This window comes from Xyrauchen texanus, chromosome 25 (genome assembly GCF_025860055.1).
Source record: "Xyrauchen texanus isolate HMW12.3.18 chromosome 25, RBS_HiC_50CHRs, whole genome shotgun sequence".
Lineage (NCBI taxonomy): Eukaryota > Metazoa > Chordata > Actinopteri > Cypriniformes > Catostomidae > Xyrauchen > Xyrauchen texanus.
Genome location: NC_068300.1, coordinates 19,919,058 through 19,941,402, shown reverse-complemented (window position 1 = coordinate 19,941,402; position 22,345 = coordinate 19,919,058). Strand labels below are relative to the sequence as shown.

Here is a 22,345-nt window from a genome sequence, read left to right as displayed (position 1 = left end):
TTTCAGAAGAAAGAAAGTTATACACATCTCAGATTGCATGAAGGTGAGTAAATTATCAGAGAATTTTCATTTTTTGGGTGAACTGTCCCTTTAACTCCTATAGAGTTACACATTAGCATATTGCTAAGCTAACAAGTGACACTGTAATAACCATATAAAATATATACCAAACACAAATATTGGCTAAACTAGTAAATTTGTAATTATACTTTTTAACTAACTTAATAATAAAATATTTTTATAAATATATTTAGAATTGACATTTCTCTTGCCTTCGTCACCAGTCAGATACATTTTTCCATGGAGCTTGTCACAATCCATACTGTGATGGCCTTATCCATGAAGAATATGTGTACATTGTGCAAATCTGTCTCTGAATTTGGCCTAAATAAGGTACTTTAGAAGGCAGAGTAATTTTGCTGCATAGTGGAAATGCGCTTATGATACCTTACAATGCTTTTGGAACAGATATTATGATTTCTATACATTTGTGGTAGAGTTCAGAAGCATTAGGAGTGCGAGATATGAATTATGCGATTTGTACACTTGACACTAAGAGGCCATGTGCTCAAGCCCCCAATCAAATCTCATTGTGACAGGCATTAAGGGATTAGGTGTTGTTGCTGGTCAGCGTGTGTGTTGCAGTGAGAACAGTGGCTCCCACATTCACAGATACACATAGAGGACTGAATGGGCAGGCGGTTGTGTGGAGGAGGTTGAGGAGCAGGGGCCTGCCATCTCTCAGGACCACTAAGTGCAGGATGTATGAAGAACATGGCAATGGGCACTTCAACACCACACCAGGTACAGGAGTGTGAGGGCTGCATAGATTCACTATTTTAGTGAAAGTAGTCTGTGTAAAAGATTATGAAGGGAGGCCCTGCAGTTAGTTTATCTGCTAAACGGAGAAAGTTGTTGTTGTGGCATTCACGAAAAGCAGTGCAATTTCCTTGCAGTTTGTTGAAAAGATGAAACAAGACACGAAAAAGAGTTTCACTGAAATTTGGCAGGAAATTGTAATGAAACTTGAATGAATGCTAAAGAAGCTAAAATAAATAAATAAAAATGGTTGACTCAACTTAAGCTTGATTTTTTACTTTTACAAAATAATCAAGTGATCCTACTTAAACATGCTTGAAATGTCACATTTGGAATCATAACTCAAATATATCAGTTCTTAAACTTTAGCTTTAAGTTCTACTAAAAACAAATGATCAAATACAAAATTGCTGCTTGTGTTGAATACTATAAGCCAATTTTGCATGAATAAATAATGTATGTTTTGTCAAGACAAGGGAATTGAGAAATACAATAATTGTTATAAAGAATTAATACAGTTTTAGCTCTTTTGTCTATTGTTGTTGTTTTATTGTAGATGGATGATAGTTGTGATCTGTGTAAAGTCACCATTAGGGTTACCTCTGGTGAACTTGGAGCATTCAAGAACTTGGAACTTGGAAAATTGAAGCTGTTATTTTCTACTCAAATGTTAGTACTTTAATAAAGTGTATGTTTAAGTGCACTAATACGTACTGAGGAGAAGCATGTGCTCTATGGCTAACCTAGTCATAATTTCCCTTATACTGTGAAACTCGAGCCATAACTCAATTAATAATTCAATACAAACACTTATTCTTTAACATAGATGTGTTAAGTTTACTTGCAACTAGTTAGCTGCACTTAAATAATTAAGTTCACTTTTCTTGAGCCAAATAAGTATGTTAACTTAGAAAACGCATGCAAACTGATTGCCTAAAAAAATCTAAGTAAGGTCATTATTCGATTTTACAGTGAAAACATACAGGAATATAATACTATTTTAAAACCAAAGATTCTTCCAGAGAATTGCTATGACTCACATTCAAATTTTGATTTTAATGGTACAGTATGAAAATACCCCCTGCACACCAAAAGCAACAATTTGATATTTATCTAAACACCTATAGAGCCTGTGGTCTCATCAGTGTCTGTGTGAGGCCTATGCAGGGCTGGAGGAATTCTGCAGATGTAAATGATAGTTTTGCCCACTTGGAGGAGCTGCTTAATAGTACAGGAGCAGTTTTCATTACATTTATTGATGGTGACCGGCACACTAAAATTTTGATACACTCAGATTTATTCCAGCAGTAAACACATTTGAGTCAATAGATTATATGCACTCACTATATATAAACTATATTGACAGTGGTTCCAAAAAGTATTTGGACATTCAAGCCACACTTAAATTAGCCTATATGAATGTCATTCCATTAGATATCAACCATGTTATTAAACCAAGAGGTATTCATATATTATATTTATAATTATACAGTATATGAAAATAGTTTACAATAAAGCTTTATTTCATTGAATTAGTTAACACTATTGTAAACAATGAACAACATATTCAAAACATCCAACTCTTTGGCTGAACTTGATTTAATCATCAGTGGTTCCACATATATGAAATGAGTTTTCTCAAATTAAAATTGCCTTATAATTTCAATTTAAATACTTCAAGTAGCAATACTTCAACTGAATCAAGAAAACTCAACACAATTTCATATGACAAATTAAACTCAAATGAAACACTTTTAGTGATATGCTAGCCAGTGACAGGAAATGTTAGCATGCTGGTGGGAAGCACTACTGCATGCAACTTGGTCACTATGCTGATTAGCACAGCAATTGTTGGATAAAGCAATATGTAGAATATTCAAATCTTATTGGTCCTCAACCTAGGATCAAGCTGCACTCTTCAACATGATGCTAACCCCCAAAACTAACAACAGAACGAAAATTCTTCTAAATCGTAACATTAAAAACATTAAACACTAACAACTCTCCCGCTTTCATATCATCTTGCACAAAGACACATAAAATAACACTTAATTTGAACATTTACTCTCCCTGGGGCCTGGGTAGCTCAGCGAGTAAAGACAATGGCTACCACCCCTGGAATTGCGAGTTTGAATCCAGGGCGTGCTGACTGACTCCAGCCAGGTCTCCTAAGCAAACAAATTGGTTGCTAGGGAGGGCAGAGTCACATGAGGTAACCTCCTTGTAGTCGTTATCAGTGGTTCTTGCTCTCAATGGGGTGCATGGTAATTTGTGCGTGGATCGAGGAGTGTAGCATGAGCCTCCACAAGCTGTGAGAAAACATTTACTCTCCCTGTTGAGTCCCATGCAGAGCATGCTGGAAACTAGAAATCCTCTGCCCAGTTTCAGTTAACAGAACAAAAAATATTCATGTTGTCCCAATGCAAATGGATTGAGTAAAGTTGAATCAACTAAGTTAATTTAAGTAAATTTAATTTTAAATTCAAGGAACATGAGAGGATTGAGTAAAACTAACAATAGTAAAAGTAAATTTTTTTGACTAAATAACAACAATCTTGGTTCATTTGAATTTATATAATGTATAAACAAATATTTTTACATTAAACGTTGTATACATTAACAAACATTGAACAGTAGTATTTTGATAAATTAACATTAATTGACATTAAGATGAATAAATGCTTAAAAAACATTCCTGATATCTATTGCATTAAATAATGTTAAAGAATAGAACCTTATTGTAAAGTGTTACTCCTTTTTTAAATGTGGCTTAAAACTCTAGAAACTTTAATGCTTAATAACTTTGAGCTGACAGACAAAAATCCAAAATTGGCATCATCCTAAGACTCTAATGAACAACAGAGAAAAGAGTATGTCCTGTACAGTGTGTCCTATATGTCTTTAAAATGGTTAAACAATAATCACAATGGAAAAAATGTCACATTCATTCCACAATCATATCATTTCTTTGTACAACTGTGATTTTCAAAATCCATAGAGTAATTCATAGAGCATCCACAAATTAAAAGCAGTCTAAACGGCAATAACAAATAACTGATTATAAACCAATTTATAAGCCATGCATGACTCAATAGCTTAGATAAACTGGGGTAAGGTTAAACTTGTTTGGGCAAAATGTTCCATGAGTTGTACACTGTGATGAAAAGGTGATTGATTGGTGATAACAAGTGAGTGATAACTGTCCACGCAGCATCCCTGAGCCTGCAAATATGATTGGGTCAATGGGCACACTGATTTTCAGCAAAAAATAGTTAATCATTGAAAGAGCCTTATCAGAAGATGTGATTGATTTACAAAAAGAGCATTGCTCTAAATGTTTATTGATGCAATTGTTTACTTGTGTGATGTGCAGAGAGCTTTTGTAATATAATGAAAGAAACAGAGCAGCTTAATCCTTTCAGTAGCATAAATTGACAAATTTTATTTAATCCCTTAATGGAAACCTGTGATCACTTGACAAATCACAACTACAACCCATCAGGAAAAATCCTATCACAGGCTTTATCATGTTTCTGATGAATAGCATGACAGAGATAAGCAGAAAGTGATAGCAAAGGTTGGCTGGTCAAAATCTGAACTTTTTTTTTTCTTTCTTTTTCTTTTCTGAATGCATTATTACCCAATGATTTTGCGTTTTAAACAGGAATACTTTATGGAGGCAGAGCATTATTAGGTCCTATAGGGGTTTATGTTTACCCATACTACAAATACCCTGATGGTGATGACATGGGAACTTCATATATAACTATCTCTGTTAATCGTTATGGAGGAAGCTGGTTCAGTCTCAGACGGCCCTTAAGAAAGTGCATTTGCTTGAAGTTATTTGGTATCTCTTTTAAAGTGAAAACACTGCTAAAAGAAATGTTTTGAGACTGTATGCATTGACAATCAGAAAGCAAACAATATTTTAAATATATCAACTATATCTATTTCTACCTGATCTAACCTTTAAAATTAGATATGTTGGTGTAGCCTAACTAATGTAGACATTTTTAGGTAACATTTTTTTTTTTCAATAAATATAGTTTTTATTTACACAGAAAAACATTATAAGAAAGAGCAATTGAATTTCAGTTGTAAAAAGATGTAAAACTTTCCCATTGCCTGTAAGGTTTTGGTTGAAGTATCAGTTACTGGCAACATCTGTGGATTACATATTGGCATGCATTACAGATTTGCTTGTAACTTGACTTTACACCTTGGCTATGTATTAAAAGCTGTATGCTTGTACACATATTGTTTGTTCAGGGCTACATGAGATGGTCCTCCATTCCATCGCACTGATAACAGTTTGATTAGGAAATGGTTTGCATTCTTCCATCTGTTCTTAACAGTCAGAATGACTTTTATCATGTCTACATAAAATCAGCTGACTGAAATTGGTGTCTTGAGATCACCAGGAAATTATGAAATATACAATTAAAGTTGAAAATTAACAATCAACTTAGGCACAGAATGAATGGAAATGTACATCTCTCGCTGCACATATTCTGACCTAAATGTCTGGGATATTTAGCATCTGATTGAAATTAACAGGCCTTTAAAAAGCACCACAACCTGATGAAACTCAAAAGCAAAAGTTTAGACTGAGGGGAGGGGCATTATACATGCTTATCAGTCCCCTACTCAATCCGTTTGGAACGATATGTTTAAAAAACCTTACATAAACATTACACCAGTTTGAAACTTGAATCAAAAGCAAATTATACAGAATATAGTCCAGACGTTGATTTCCATAAAGCAAAATATAGGCTAAATATTTTGCCCTCAAAGACAAGGGAGACGTGAGCTGTGTGTGGTTTGCACATAACCAACCATTCTGTTGACAATCTGTTGTGTGTTCACTCTGTCGCCACACTCGCATATCTGTGCCATCTACCCCAGTCAAGTGGCTTTTCACTGACCTCAAATGTGCTGTGGCAAGCATATTGCCTCTGTCTTCTCCCATTCCTATGGAACAAAGCTTCATAAAATGCATTGTTCGAAAACCAAAGAAAGAAAAACACTGTATTCCCATGTAAGACATATCAGGTATTCCAAGATGATGTTATTCCATGTAGGCCACCAATTCCACAAGCTGTGAATTACAACCACTTTTGTAGTACTACTTGTTAGTCCCATTTGGTCAGATAGGTGAAATGAAAAAAGTGATTGGAGAGAAAGTACAAATAGGCAGTGGTTACAAATGGAGTTTGGTCAGTGGTCGGAGATCCTTATTGTGGAGATAGACAGGACTTTGTTCACAAACTGGAGTTTGAAGTTTCAAAGGGGAAAATAGGCAGAGTTACATCAGTTGTGAGCAACCCTCTGACTTTTAGCCCCAGGCGGTATGGGTGACTGATTTTAGTGACATCGCTGTGTGTGGAGACGATCAGGGCAGGACATGTGCTATGTAATATTGTCTTCTATGATGAGACTCAAAGTACACTTGTTGCATTGTGCCGCAGTGTGCATGTAAAAATCTGTCTCGGGCCATCAATGATTATAGCAGTGCTCTGCTTCATGGGTTGTAACTATAGATATGCCATGAGAGCAGCGATCAGAATTTACCATGAGATTAGAGATATTTGGGTTTCAAATAGTGATCCAGTTGCTTTGAATTTGTTGTACTGGTTGGGTCGTGAGATGAGAGAGTTAAACAACTTTACATTAAAACTTTAAACTGGCTACTCTAAAACTCTTCAACGATGATCTGTGTGTGGGTTATTTCACTGAGATCTGGAATCAAGGACTCATCAGCCCCATTTATAAGAGTGGAGATAAATTAGACCCTAATATCTACCGAGGCATCTGTGTGAACAGTAATCTGGGGAAGGTTTTCTGCAGTATTTAAACACCAGAATTTTAGACTTCCTTATGAAGCACAATGCCTTGAGTAAATGTCAAATTGGATTCAAGCCAAAATGTCGCACATCTGATCACATTTTCAACCTACAGACACTAATTGATAAATACGTACAGAAAGCATTTGATTCAATCTGGCATGAAGGATTATACTTTAAACTTATTGACAGCTGTGTAGGGGGAAAAGCTTATAATGTGATCATATCAATGTACACAGCCAGTCGATGTGCTGTTAAAATTGGCAACAAAAGAACCACATTTTTCCTTCAACGGCGAGGAGTGAGACAGGGCTGCAGTTTAAGCCCCACCCTCTTCAACATATATTGCAATCAGTTGGCACAAACTATTGAACAATTTCCTGTTCAAGGTCTCACTTTACATGATATCGAAATAAAGTGTCTCCTCTACGCAGATGACCTGGTTCTCCTGTCGCCCACTAAAGAGGGGCTGCAGGACAGCCTGAATCTGCTGGCGGGTTACTGTCAGACCTGGGCCCTGTCAGTCAACCACCAAAAAACAAAAGTCATGATCTTCCAAAAGCGATCCAGATCTCAGGGACTAACAAATATATTTTCGTTATCAAACAGAAGCATTGAAATCACAAAGACATACACTTACCTCGGCCTAAAAATCAGTTCTACAGGTAATTTTACTTTGGCTGTGAATGAACTCAAAGAGAAAGCACAAAGGGCATTTTATGCCATTAAAAAATCCATTCAAATTGATTTTCCAAATAGGATCTGGCTCAAAATATTCAAATCAGTCATCGAACCAATTGCATTATATGGCAGTGAATTGTGGGGTCCACCTGTAAAATGTTACTATTTAAATTGGGCAAAACATCCCATTGAAACTCATTGAATAATTTATGTCCAAAGAAAAGCCCAAAATAATAGATGCAGGGCAGAATTAGGCCAATACCCTCTCGTTTTGAACATTCAAAAAAGAGCCATTAAGTTCTGGAAGCACCTAAAAACAAGTGACCCCAACACATACCATTATAAAGCCCTTAAGTACCAAGAGCTGAGCTTAGTATGCCAGTTTGTCCTGAGACTGACTGAGGACACACCTGAAAAATATGTATGTACCCCGACACAATTTTTTTAAAAAATTCTGGGTGAAAAAGAAGAATGTGCAAACATAGCTGCAAGATTTGTAGCATCCTGTAGAAACCTGAGGGACTCAACCAGAACTAAACTAAAATAAATAAATAATACATGAATGTATTGATGACCCCTGACCCCAATCCCCTACCCCTGTTTCCAACCCTATATAATGTTGCATTAATGCTGAATGTTATCTCTTTATAGTTATTATTGTTCTCATGTTCTTGTTCAGTTCCTGTTCTGTATTTCTATGTAATTGCTTTAGCAATACAAAATGTCTTTGTCAAGCCAATAAAGCTTGTTGAATTGAATTGAGTTAAACCATTAAAATATAATCAACAGGTGTGATTCAAAGTTGATAAAACTTGACTTAACTTGATAAAAAGCCTGGTTAAAATAAAAACAAAGAAGGCTGTGATTAAAAGACGATGACAATGTTTTTTTAATGAGGAAAATGAGGATTGATAATTAATTGTTTTAGAGAAACCCTGGACATGTGCAAAGCGTGTCCATGTACTTCATTTTAACCAAAATCAAGATGTTCGATTGAAATTATGTTTTTTCTACCTTGGTAATCACCGTTTCGCCTTAATTAGAACCAGTTAAGCTTAAATTGTTCTGCAGTGTGACAAAACCCTTTTTAAAAATACAAATATTCCAATATGATAGATGATAAAAGCTGCATGTACAGTTTAATAATTATAAAAGAACAAAAGTCTGGTTAAAATAGTTATAGATTGAGCATGTATACTTTACTACACTATTGTCACGAACCCCGCTCCCTCGCTCCGCCCCCTCGAGCTTCCACGCTCGTTCCGCCCCCTCGAGCTCCCACGCTCGTTCCGCCCCCTCGAGCTCGCACGCTCTTTTTGCTCGCTCAAGCCCTCATGCCCACTTTGCTCCTACTCGCGCACATGCTCGTAGGCAATCTCCCTTCCTCGAGTTTCTCACGCGTTTCCAATCCCCCAGAACATTATGACCACCTGCACTCGCGTCATCTGCACTCCTGCACATTAGTTTCACCTGCACTCGTCTCATCACCTGTCATGGTTTACACCTGCACTTGCCCCTATATATATCACTACCCTTTCGTCTCATGGTTGTTGGTTATTGTATTTAGTTTCCCGTGTCTTTGCCCCCCGCTAGTCTCGTCTAGTTTTGACCTCCTCTCGTTCACCTCTTAGCTTGCCAGCTCCCCTTGTTCCTCTGTCTTTTGCTCCCACTAGTCTCGTCATTTTCCTCTTGATTCCCCGGCTTTCGACCTCACGCACCCTTTTGACTACTCCTCACTGGATTTGCCCTTTTTCTGTACTTTTGCCTGCCTGCAATAAAACACAGTTTTTGACTTACATTGTGACTGTCTCTTCTTGTGCGGGTTACAAAATAACCAACCGTTACTGAAGACAGTCACAATGCCCCTTGAGGGCTCCTCCCCCCCTCAAGCCTCTCAGGGCTTCCCCTATCGAGCCTCTCAGGGCTCCGTCCCTCGAGTCTTTCATGGCTCCACCCCTCGAGCCTCTCAGGGCTCCGTCCCTCGAGTCTTTCATGGCTCCACCCCTTAAGCCTCTCACGGCTTCGCCTCTCGAGTCTCTCAGGGCTCCTCCTCCCCTCGAGCCTCTCAGGGCTCCGTCCCTCGAGTCTTTCATGGCTCCACCCCTCAAGCCTCTCACGGCTTCGCCTCTCGAGTCTCTCAGGGCTCCTCCCCCTCTCAAGCCTCTCAGGGCTTCCCCTCTCACGGCCCTAGTCCTGAAGCCTGTCACGGCCCTAGCCCCGAAGCCTGACATGGCCCCAGTCCCGAGGCCTGTCACGGCCCCAGTCCCGAGGCCTGTCACGGCCCCAGTCTCGAGGCCTGGCACGGCCAACGAGCCAGCGCGGCCATGCCCGCCACGGCCAACGAGCCAGCGCCCATGCCCGCCACGGTCGGCGAGCCAGCGCCAGTAGCCTCGACCGTCCCCATGGCCACGTCCCCTGTTGGCCGAGGACGCAAGAGAAGGAAGAGGGCCCCTTCTCCCCAGTCTCGTCTTGTGCTCAAGACCGCAGAGGTTCCCTCAGAGTCTTCCACGGCTCTGCCGGGTTCTGCTCTGCCCCCAGAGTCTTCCACGGCTCTGCCGGGTTCTGCTCCGCCCCAGAGTCTTCCACGGCTCTGCCAGGTTCTGCTCCGCCCCCAGAGTCTTCCACGGCTCTGCCGGGTTCTGCTCCGCCCCCAGAGTCTTCCACGGCTCTGCCGGGTTCTGCTCTGCCCCCAGAGTCTTCCACGGCTCTGCCGGGTTCTGCTCCGCCCCCAGAGTCTTCCACGGCTCTGCCAGCCTCTGCTCGCCCCTCAGAGCCCTCGCGGCCTCTGCCTCTCGAGTCTCCCAAGGCTCCTCCTCCCAAGCCTCCCAGGGCTCCTCTCAAGCCTCCCAGGGCTCTTCCTCTCGAGCCTCCTAAGGCTCCTCCTCTCGAGCCTCCGAGAGCTCTACCTCCCAAGCCCCCAGGGTTCTGCCATTCAAGTCTCTCGAGCCTCCCAGAGCGCCGCCTCTCAGGGCTTCTCCTCCCGAGCCTTCCAAGGCTCCTCCTCCCAAGCCTCCCAGGGCTCCTCCTCTCGAGTCTTTCAGGGCTCCCCCTCCCAAGCCTCTCAGGGCTTCTCCTCTCGAGTCTCTCAGGGCTCCTCCCCCCCTCAAGCCTCTCAGGGCTTCCCCTCTCGAGCCTCTCAGGGCTCCGTCCCTCGAGTCTTTCATGGCTCCACCCCTCGAGCCTCTCAGGGCTCCGTCCCTCGAGTCTTTCATGGCTCCACCCCTTAAGCCTCTCACGGCTCCGCCTCTCGAGTCTCTCAGGGCTCCTCCTCCCCTCGAGCCTCTCAGGGCTCCGTCCCTCGAGTCTTTCATGGCTCCACCCCTCAAGCCTCTCACGGCTTCGCCTCTCGAGTCTCTCAGGGCTCCTCCCCCTCTCAAGCCTCTCAGGGCTTCCCCTCTCGAGTCTCTCAGGGCTCCTCCTCCCCTCAAGCCTCTCAGGGCTTCGTCTCTCGAGTCTTCCAGGGCCCCACCTCTAGAGCCTCTCGAGTCTTCCACGACCTTTTTCCCCGAGCCTCTCACGGCTCTACTCCCAGAGACTCCAGAGCTTCTTAGGCTCCGCCTCTCGAGCCTCCCACGGCTCCACCTCCCGAGCTCCTCACGGCTCTGCTCCCAAAGACTCCAGAGCTTTCTATGGCTCCGCCTCTCGGGCCTCCTACGGCTCTACCCCCCGAGACTACAGAGCCTGCCAGGTCGTCGCCTCGGGGACCTCCCACGGCGCCACCTCCATTGGCTCCACCTGCAGAGCCTTTCAGGCCTTTGCCCCTAAAGCCTCCTTCGGCTCCACCTCCAGAGCCTTCCAGAACCCCACCTCCAGAGCCGCCTACAGTGCCGCCTCTGACGGCACCGCCTTTCATGGCTCAGCCCGGACTTTCTGACCCTCTCCCTGTCCTGTGGCCTCTTCCCTGGCCTCCGGACCCTATTCCTGTCCGGTGGTCACCTTCCAGACCCCCGGACCCAGTCCCTGTCCTCCAGTCGCCTTCCAGACCCCCTGACCCTGTCTCTGCCCTACGGCTGCCCCCTAGATCTCCCGACCACCTGCCTGTCCGCTATGTTCCCCCAGACCTTGCCTTGATACTGCCCATTGACCCCATGGACTGGCTCATTTCCCTCTGTGCCCCTTGGACTGCCCTCAATTTTGTTTGTGTGTTTTGTGGGTTGTCTGTTCAGGGTTTTTTGTTTGTTGGGTTCATCCAGCACCACTTCCTCGCAACCGAGCGCGGCCGTCAGGAGCCGTCCGTTTTGGAGGGGGGAGTACTGTCACGAACCCCGCTCCCTCGCTCCGCCCCCTCGAGCTTCCACGCTCGCTCAGCCCCCTCGAGCTCCCACGCTTGTTCTGCCCTCTCGAGCTCGCACGCTCTTTTTGCTCGCTCGAGCCCTCATGCCCACTTTGCTCCTACTCGCTCACATGCTCGTAGGCAATCTCCCTTCCTCAAGTTTCTCACGTGTTTCCAATCCCCCAGAACATTATGACCACCTGCACTCGCGTCATCTGCACTCCTGCACATTAGTATCACCTGTCATGGTTTACACCTGCACTTGCCCCTATATATATCACTACCCTTTTGTCTCACGGTTGTTGGTTATTGTATTTAGTTTCCCGTGTCTTTGCCCCCCGCTAGTCTCGTCTAGTTTTGACCTCCTCTCATTCACCTCTTAGCTTGCCAGCTCCCCTTGTTCCCCTGTCTTTTGCTCCCACTAGTCTCGTCATTTTCCTCTTGATTCCCCGGCTTTCGACCTCACGCTCCCTTTTGACTACTCTTCACTGGATTTGCCATTTTTCTGTACTTTTGCCTGCCTGCAATAAAACACAGTTTTTGACTTACATTGTGACTGTCTCTTCTTGTGCAGGTTACAGCTATAAAACGTAATAATAATTAAATTGTTACTATACTAATACTATAGTAAATAATACTTAAATAACTATAGGAATATTGTGTGTTCAATACAAGTTAAGATTCATCGACAGCATTTGTGGCATAATGTAGATTAACACAAAAATATTTTACATTTGTCCCTCCTTTTCGTAAAAAAATTTAAATCGAGGGTACAGTGAGGCACTTACAATGGAACGGGGCCAATTAAAAGCAGAAATGTGAAGCTTATAATTTTATAAAAAGACTTCTTCTGTTAACCTATACATCTCTGGGGCATTTTGGGACTGCCGCTTGCAATTTTTCACACTCAAATTTGAAAGTGTAGCTTTTACACTCAAAAGATGAGATTCATTACTTTGTGATCATATATAACAATTTATCATAAATTATTCAAAAGTTGATATTTCCAATGAATTGTTTTGCATGCTTTTCCTGCTGGACTGCATATTTTCTTTTCTGGATATTAAAGATATAGCAATGGATTATTCACACAAGCCAGCTCACAGACAATTAAAAATGGCAAATTGTTTAGTAAACTGTTCAAGGTAAAAGCAAATATAACGTTTTTAACTATTTGTGGCTTACAGCAGCAGTGATCGGTGCATAAAAGAGATGTTTGTGTTTTATGTCTTACAGAAATCATATTTTACTTTGTGATTCTTTTGAAAATCTTAAGAACTGTGGTATTAGGCAGCAAAATAAACTGTACAGTCACTTTCCTTAGAATGGGAGCTTTCATTTGATATATGAGTTGTCCATTTACATGCTATTTGAAAGACTTTTATATTCATATGAATATTTCTACCACATGACCTCTAGGTGGCACTGATTTGTGCTGGGAATATTTTCAGGCCTTTGTTATTTTATGCAACATAAATGCAGTGATCTATGAAAAGTTCAGCTTCTAAGCTTTCAAACAATACCACATATGAGGCGGGTCTGCAGAGTTTTAGAGGTTAAATCTCAGGTATAATTTGAGCTGTTAAGTTGTTTAAATCATAGTTTTAATCATAGACTACTAAATTAGATTAAATTAAATTGGATTACAATGTTTACGCCGTTACATCACCCTGGCAACGAAGTTGTAAAATTGGCTATAACTTTACTCACAAAAGGTGAGTAAGCGATTTTATCACATTAAAAACATGTTAGCATGTATATTGTTTATGTCTTGCGGCTCTACTTTTGAAAGAGTGAGTATTTTAACGTTTACAGATTAGCCACATTTAACTTCATTGAAAAGTGCCACACTGTAACCCAGATTTGTGCTTTTTTTTTTTTAAAGAAAAAAAGATTTTGTGGTAATCAACATTTTATCAGGAAGACTCACAGCCTTGAGTGAAATTTAAGATGACCTTTATTTGATGAATATAAAACAGGTAAGTAACGTCTCTCTTTGGCCCCGTCTGCCCGTCCGAAGAAGTTGTACTTGGAATCGTCATATCCTGCTGGAGATAGGAGGCAGGGGCGTGGAGCCTACCCTGTGCAGGACGGGACTCAACTGATGGTGGTGGGGTGGTGGAGGTTGCCGTGTTAGCACAATGAAACAGCAATGTGATATTGTGAGCAGACGTATAAAGCAAAGGCTTACATGTTGTTGGCTAGGATTTACCCAGCTAATGCTGCGATGATGTACAGCTGCTAGTTTCCCCCCCTAGAACTAAGTTGTGCTTACATTTATGTCACAAACTCTGTCGATTAAGCCTAACACATATTGAACCTGGAATAATTCTTTAATAATATATAAATCTTTATTTAAATAAAATTCAAAAATTCCTTTTTTCAAAAGTAATTATTAATTTACATCTAATGGCCCGACACATTAAAGTGGAATAGTGACACATGAATACAAGTTTATAAATAACATAGTCAAACCCACCTTTTAATTCACATCAGCATACTTGCAGATTTAGATCTTTTAAATAGGTTCGTTCACCAATAGGCTTTGCTTATGTAAGGTAATGATCTAACGCCGTTATCTGTGCCTACCTGCTCTGATTGTTGAGTTGCATGTGAGCAAGGACCATAACTGTACAGATTATACTTTATAGAGGTCATTCCTTACTTCAGAGAAATGTGGAGATGTGCGCTGCGATAAGGAATTTAATGGTGACTCAGATAAGATTTGTCCATTGTGAGTCATTCCTGTACACTGATTGTCATTACTATTTTTTTTATTAATTTTTATTAAGTAATTGTTGGTGAAGTGAGAACAAATAAGTATTCCTTATTCACATAAAATAGCCAGATGTTTTAGTGTACAAAATCTATACAGATACAACTCTCAAAATTTGTAGATACCCTGAAATTTGTTAATGACTGTTTGAGATTAACCATCTAAACGTCCTCATGTTAGAATTCGCTAAGCATTAAAACAACCACACAGTCTCTACATACTGTATACCTACATATCATATAGATACTGTATTTTCCTATGAATGTAATTCACTTTTTTATGCCTTTATACATTTTAGTATCCTTTTAACTACACAAGTAACTGATGTCTATGGAACACATTCAAACTAGCTTTCTTGTGAATTTAGGTGTTTTCCAGCCTATTCAAAGCCAACTCAGCACATTTATACCACAGAGATAATCAGGTGGGATGTGCACTTATTAGATAATAAACAAAGTATGCGCTGTTTTAGCAAACTTAACATAAATAGATAATCCTTCATCGTCATTAAATTTCACCCAAATGAATAAATCAATTTAAACATTGAACAAACAAAAGGATGAATAGAAAAACTACTGTGACACTTCAGTTTCATTCAACAAAGAAACAACGCATTCATTTATCTTTGTACACTTTGTCATAGACAGCACACTCAGTGATATTTAGGTTGTTTACTCTTATAGCATGCTAGTCATCTCTTCTCTACATACATACTTTGGGCAGGTTGACATGAGGTCCTTTAGCCTGATTTTAGAGGCTTCAGGGCAGTCTGAACTGAGGAACGTTGACCTCTGGGTTGTTCTGTTGCTTTCTACTTTTCAAATATACATACTTGCCTCTGTTTGCCATGGCTCACTTGTGTACTTAAAGTTGGTATTTGCGTAACTGTAAAATTTTCCTGTTTGAGTAACCAATAGTTTTATCCTCTCCACTGAATGTTAGGACAACAATGGTAGTTCTACTAATTCAGCATGTCGCACATAAAGCCGATGTTGATCTCTTTAGGATTTTTTCCTTGATTAATTTGAATCAAAGCTCTGGATACTGTTTTTTGTTAAAATCATTGTGGATTAATAGAGTAGATTCATCTATTTCTAATTGATCTAATCCATCAAGGTACATTTTTATGTCACCTAAATGCTTTTTTTATTTTTATAATTACATTCAATTTTTTTTACAGAGTACCAGGTGTCACCAAACCTTATTTACAGTAAAAGCAACAAAGGCTAGCTTTGTTTAATTTGATGTAGAGAAACCAGATTTTTTTTTTCATTCTGGAACAGAGTTGTGTATCACGTGCCTATGCAGAATGCTCAACAGAACAATGAGTTCTTTTACATAAAGGCCACAATTTTTACACTGTGTAAGTTATTGCTGTTGTTTATTGTGCTAGAATTAACAGAGATTTAGCAAACATGTAATTTGCACATTTGAAATGTGGTGGATTATTTATTCTCAATCTGATCTATTGGAAAGTTCAATATGATTAAGCTTCCCTGTCATTAATAACACAACCTGACGATCAATTAAAGGGATAGCTAACCCAAAACTAGAAATTATGTCATTAACTCACCCTCATGTTGTTCCAAACCATATGACTTCCTTTCAATATTAGGAAGAATGTTTGCCTTATTAGCCATTCACTTACATTGTATTCTTTAAAATTGTTCCACTTGTGCACCACAGAAGAAAGAAAGACATATGGGTTTGGAATAACATGAGAATGATTTAATGACAAAATTGCCATTTTTGGGTGAGCTATTTTTCACTACTTTTATTGATCTCTTGAACCCTTATTGTGGACCTGAAGTATGAAGCACAGTGTGGAGGGTAGTTGAGACTGACTATCCTGCAAACTTCTTCCAGTAATTAATTTAGGGCAATGAAACAGAACATAAGACAGTAAAACCCCCTGTTTGTCTTTGTCCATGAAAAAAAACTCTGATTTAGCACTAAAGAAGCTTTAATCATTAACACAAGGGCCATCCCACTCCAGACTGGGGCCGTTCCCTGGGAGGAGGCCCGGACTGTCAATCACAGCAAGCCTCATCTTTGCCCTTGAGGACATGGCCCCTGTCACTCAAAGGTGTCTACCCCTCAGAGGGGAGGGGCTTGGCCTATGAAGGGGTGTCCAAATGCTGTAGAGAGGACAAGTCTTTCCCCCCAGCATCAGGTAGCTGAGAATGCGCTTGTCCAAACCACTAGTAGACATGGAGATGGCAGACTATAGTGAGGCCTTGGACCCAGCCTACACCACCCTGGAGTTTGAAAATATGCAAGTGCTTGCAATGAGCACAGGTGAGTCATCCACTTAGATATTAGACTCCGCGGTGAACTTTGAGACCTTTACTGACTTATATAGGCTACTAAAACTATGGTCAAGTGATGGAGGCTGATTTTAACAGGGTTGGAAGTTTATAGTTAGTGGAAAAGCTATTGTTCAGAGATTTATTTGCATTGCCTGGCAGGATTGGCAAGCTTGTAACCTCTTGCACAGAACACCCAATGGTGATTGTAAAAGTCAAAATAAAATGCATTTTTAAGTAGACGATAAGAAGCACAGTAAGCCCTATATTGCAGACATTGTACTCTAGAACAACAAGAAGAAAGAAAGTATCAGTTAATTTGTCTCCTCTTGCTTATTTTCATAAAAATGGCTTTGGATAAAATGACTTGTTTGGATTGTATTTCCAGAAGTTTGACACCCAGCATGAATGATTACTGAGAAAGGAAAGCGTCATGTAAATGTTTTGCAGCCAAGTCTCCCATGTCTATGTTTTATGCAACAAATTGATATCCATTGATATCTGATCTGACACAGTAATCTAATATGTATGGTAAAGTTATATAAAGTTTTAGAAAAGAAGTAAAATAATAAACAATATCCTCTCTCTATAGATGAATGTGAGTACATTTTATACATTTTTAAACATTTACGTATTGGAGGGATTCACTGTCATTTGAGTTTGATTGACATTTGCTATTCGAAGCACACATAAGAACTTTAATTTTGACTGACCCCAATATAAATATTAGTCACATTAGCATTCAGTGTGGAAGGGATTTCATCAATAGTGTATAATTATTTTTTTATTAACATTTTAGTACTTATTTAAATTATAATTTTTTCTGTTCAAAATAATTTTATTTTAATCACACATATTTTTGCACTATAGTTTATGAGAAGATTCTCTTGTCACAAATAATTTTCCATTTAGATGATCATTACATAATCACTCATGAGCCATTTACCCAGTTTTGCCTTTGATCAGCCAAAGTCATTATGTTGGTTTTAATGCAATTACCTCTGATTGCTTCACTAGCATGAAAGTGAACATCTCACAACTCTTCCAACCTTCCTTTGAAATTATGAATTCTGTTAATATGACACAATGTCTTATCTAAAGTTTATTTATTTGCATGATTATTAAGTTCATAGACATAGTTTAATGTATTTAGTAGGCCATCAATAACACTAATTGGAGTTAATATAATCTAGCATGATCTTGTTATAGCTTTAGTACAGAATATAGTAATAATCACTTTTGGATTTTTAAGCAAACAGTCATTTCCTGCACATTTTAATCATGGTAAATTACAGCTAATGATTTAGAAGTAAAAATATATTTTTTAACGTATTTTTGCACCTCATGACCTTTCCCCCATTTAGGCCTGGTCTGGAATCAGGAGTCTGACATGTTCAATCTGCAATCCAAATATTTAGGCATCAGTATTCAATATAGTCCAGTCTTTCATAGTCCCTATAATAAGAACATCATATTTGTTGCACAAAAACTTAATAAAACAACAATGTAAATGTTACTTTCTTGCAAGTGTTCCATCCCATTAAGTTCTCTAAATTCAAGATCCTTGTAATTTCAGACTCTTCACCAGCTGAGAGTGCCAATCAGAATGCTGCCAACCACTTAGGGGCGGGCACCCTATGTGCCATCTGTGGAGATCGGGCCACAGGCAAGCACTATGGAGCCTCCAGCTGTGATGGCTGCAAAGGCTTCTTCAGACGCAGTGTACGCAAAAACCACATGTACTCCTGCAGGTCAGAAACTAACAACATTCAGTAACACCATAGCATTGTTGAATTCTGCAAACAGGCTAAACTCCAATTGGCATAGAAGAGCATTTAGAAGAGCATCTTTCTGCTTTTGTTACAGGTTCAACAGACAGTGCATAGTGGACAAAGACAAGAGAAATCAATGTCGATACTGTAGACTAAAGAAGTGTTTTCGAGCAGGGATGAAGAAGGAAGGTACTTGCTCCTGTTAGATCACATTCAACTAATACTATTAAAGAAATAAAGACAAAAATTACCCGTTTGGGAGGTAAGGGGATGAGGAAAGCCATTGGTGGGGCAAACAGAAGATGTTGCAACTGCGGGGTTAAAGCGAGAGACATGTTGTTAATGATCACTCAACAATGCAGCAAGGTCTATGTCTGGTTTATGCTGAACAAATAGTGTAGAGCCATCATAACTGCACACTGATAAAAAGCACAACCTTGAGGTCTTCCTACCTCTCACAAAGTCTGCTAATATCCCTCATCTCTGCTATCTCAATTGGTTGTTGGAAATGGCTGGCATTCATTGCTGCTGATAACAAAATATTAAGTTTAAGTGATCGTTTTTCTGTTCAATGTGCACAAATAAGCATTCCATTTGTATTTTTAATGATTTAAATTTTTTGTCTTCAGCTGTGCAGAATGAAAGAGACAGGATAAGCACTAGAAGATCCAGCTATGAAGACAGCAGCTTACCCTCCATAAATGCACTTATTCAAGCAGATGTCCTTTCTAGACAGGTATATCTCTTATGAAGTATAAGCACACTTTCAAGGTGGTGTGTAGTTTCTGTACCTCAATAGACACCTACGGAAATGAAATTTAGAATACATGTTTCCTGAACACAACCCCCATCAGCCATTGGATGGATATCAGATAGTCTTGCTCCCAAACGTATGCCATTAGTTGATCCAGTGTTGGTGTGTTGAGCTCAAAATATAGTCATAATTACTTCTGTATTATGGTTCTACTTAGGAAACAGTCCGATCCAGCACATTTCCATCACGGTGATTCACAGCTAATTGATTTAGCAGTAAATATGTTTTTGAAAGTCATGTACCCCATGAACTTTTCCCCATTTAGCTCTGGTCTGGAATCAGGAGTTTGACTGGATCAATCTGCAATCCAAATATTTAGGCCTCTAAATTCAATATAGTTCTATATTTAATAGTCCCTTTTGTAAGAAGATCATATTTGTTGTCAAAAAATTGATAAAAACCAGTAAACAAAGTGAATAATTTGCCTTGAAGATCCTTGAATGTTGCTGTATTGACCTGGTCGGAAGCAATGTTTTGAAAGAAATGGATTTCTTTTCATTTTCTCTGTATATTAAGCTGGGATATGAGATTTTAAGTATTTTAACATCGAAAAATTACACACTTTTAAATTGATTATTCAAATCTTGTCAAATGATGCATGATATACATTATTTAAGAAAAATAACATATATTCGTAATGCCATTGTGTAGATCTCATCACCAGGACCTATCATGAATGGTGACATCAGAATGAAGAAGGTAGCCACTATAACAGATGTGTGTGAGTCTATGAAACAACAGCTGTTGGTGCTGGTTGAATGGGCCAAATATATCCCTGCTTTCTGCGACCTTCCCCTGGATGATCAGGTAGGATGAGAGCAGCCTCTTAAATGGATAGTTCGCCAAAAAGTATTATTACTTTATTATATTATTATAATACCAATTATTTACTTTTAATTTTCCTACTATCTTCTGTGGAACACAAACTAAGATGTTAGTCAGAGGCCCTGTCCCAATACCCACACCTTAATCAACTTGGCACGTGACAGGAAGTAAGTGTTCAAAACTGTCGCATGTCTAAAACAAGCCAAAGCTCAGTGCACTTAACCCACACTAAATCCACTCTAGTGCGAATACCGCTTCAGAGCAGTCTTTCAGGCTAAGTGTAACCCAGAGTTCATCACGTTCAGGAGCTACACTCTGCCTACCCGAGCGATCAGTGTATTTTCACCATGATGATGTCAAGGGAAGCTTTTCAACATAAGTTATTAATTATAATCAGATAGTGAAACGTAAGTGAAGCATATATTTATTTTAATATAAATTAAAGTATTTAACGTTATATAATGTGTTTAGGATGACGTAATATCAGCATCATAATTACAAAATATTATTTATGTGTATATTTATATACCTCTTTGATTTCCTTCTCGCCCAGTAATCACTTTATTTTGTTTGTTCTTGCCTAATACTGCTGGTCATTTATCAGCCAGTGTGGCATACAATATTCGGTCTAGTAAATGGTGTTTTAAAATTAAAAATGTATCAACTACTACCACGGTTTCTCTCTCATCTTTATGTATTTAAAATGTAAGTTTTAATGCTTTTTATTTGTTGTATGAAACCACATTCTGATAAGTTGTGTAAAGCAGTCTTTGGTCGTCTTATATAAATGACAAGCCAAAGCATATCATTTATAGGGTTTGTATTAGTAGCTATTAATGGATCACACAGGTTTATAGAATTATTTTTTTTTTTCATTATTAAGTTTTATGTAGTGTATTGAGAAACAGAGTAGAATGAAATTGCTTACATTTCATATTTTACAGCAGTTACGGACAATGCAATTTTACAGTTAAACAGTTTAATGTTTAATGTGCAAAGTACTGTAAATGAAAATGAGTAAAAATAATGAACTCTTACAATTATTTTCACACAATAAAAACAAATATAAAATTTTTCTACTGCACAATACACTTCCAACAACCAGTAATGTATTAATTAATGAAAAGATGGGTACAATTTTCAGTTATTTATTATTTTAAGTAGGCCATAACAGTCACTACTACCTAAAACAATCAGTCTTCAGCTGAGTGAAAAGACAAAAACAGCTGTCACATCCAGCACCAACATCCTTAAGTCTATGAGTGTCCCAACGTGAAATCAAAAGTGATACACACACTCGCAGTCTTCATGTCTACTTGCAAACTAGTGGCCAGACACCGGAAATACGCAAGACTAATAGGTAAGTAGGCAAGACCAGAGACGCAAGTGGGTAATCGGTCAGGGCCAGAATGTTAGCCTCAGTCACCATTACCTTTCATTGTCTATAAAAAAAAAAAAAAAAAGATGCAATAGAAGTGAATAGTGACTGAGGTTAACATTCTGCATAAAATGTCTTTTTGTGTTCCATGAAATAAAAACATCATACAGGTTTGGAACAACATGAAGGTGTGTGAATGATGACTGAATTTTAATGTTTGGGTGAGCTACTCCTTTAATTAGCTAAAAATGCAGTTCCAAAATATAGATGTCATGGAAATTGTTGTGAACACATTCAAATGTGGGCTTAATTTGGAAAAAAGGTTCAGAGATCCTTAGTTTGGGTGGTTAATGTATTTTGATGGCTCAGGTTAGAATATGATGAGCTGGTTTGAAAGTTACATCTCTTCTTGAGACATTCAGAATCATTAACATGCTGTGCACTGAGGCATGCTAACTGACAGAGTGTTAGCTGTGTGTGAGAGCACTACAAATGGCATCTTCTCACACAAACACACACGTGAATAACAAACATGTTATTCATGAATACATGCCTAATTTTGCCCACATGTAAGGTCTATTTATAATGGTGCAATTTAGATTTTTCAAGTGAAAGTCAGCTATTATGGTTTCTACAGGACACTTCATCAGTGGTGAAAAGATTACTGATTTTTTTTACTTAAGTACTGCCACTGAAGAAATACTTCACTTGAGTACAAGTAGAATATATTATGTAATATAGTAAGAGTAAATAAATAGTTTTTTAACAATACAATTTTAAGAATACAACATTTATTTAAATAGAAATAGCCATTTGTAACATTCTTAATGTCTCTAAATCATCTCTAAACTACATAAT

At 39.2% G+C, this 22,345-nt stretch overlaps 1 protein-coding gene across 3 annotated transcripts in view; it reads left to right on the top strand.

Moving 5' to 3' along the window:
* hnf4a (hepatocyte nuclear factor 4, alpha) overlaps nt 1-22,345 on the top strand; it is a 34,147-nt gene that overhangs the window by 4,366 nt on the left and 7,436 nt on the right. Inside the window, exons 1-5 of one of the 3 annotated variants that reach the window (XM_052092275.1) lie at nt 676-804; nt 18,275-18,449; nt 18,565-18,659; nt 19,100-19,206; nt 19,936-20,091. In XM_052092275.1, coding sequence (XP_051948235.1) covers nt 762-804; nt 18,275-18,449; nt 18,565-18,659; nt 19,100-19,206; nt 19,936-20,091 — 576 coding nt within the window. In that variant the 5' untranslated portion in view covers nt 676-761. Of the gene's footprint in view, nt 1-675; nt 805-16,554; nt 16,691-18,274; nt 18,450-18,564; nt 18,660-19,099; nt 19,207-19,935; nt 20,092-22,345 lie in introns of those variants that run through there. The other 2 variants (XM_052092273.1, XM_052092274.1) reach the window with 2 other exon arrangements.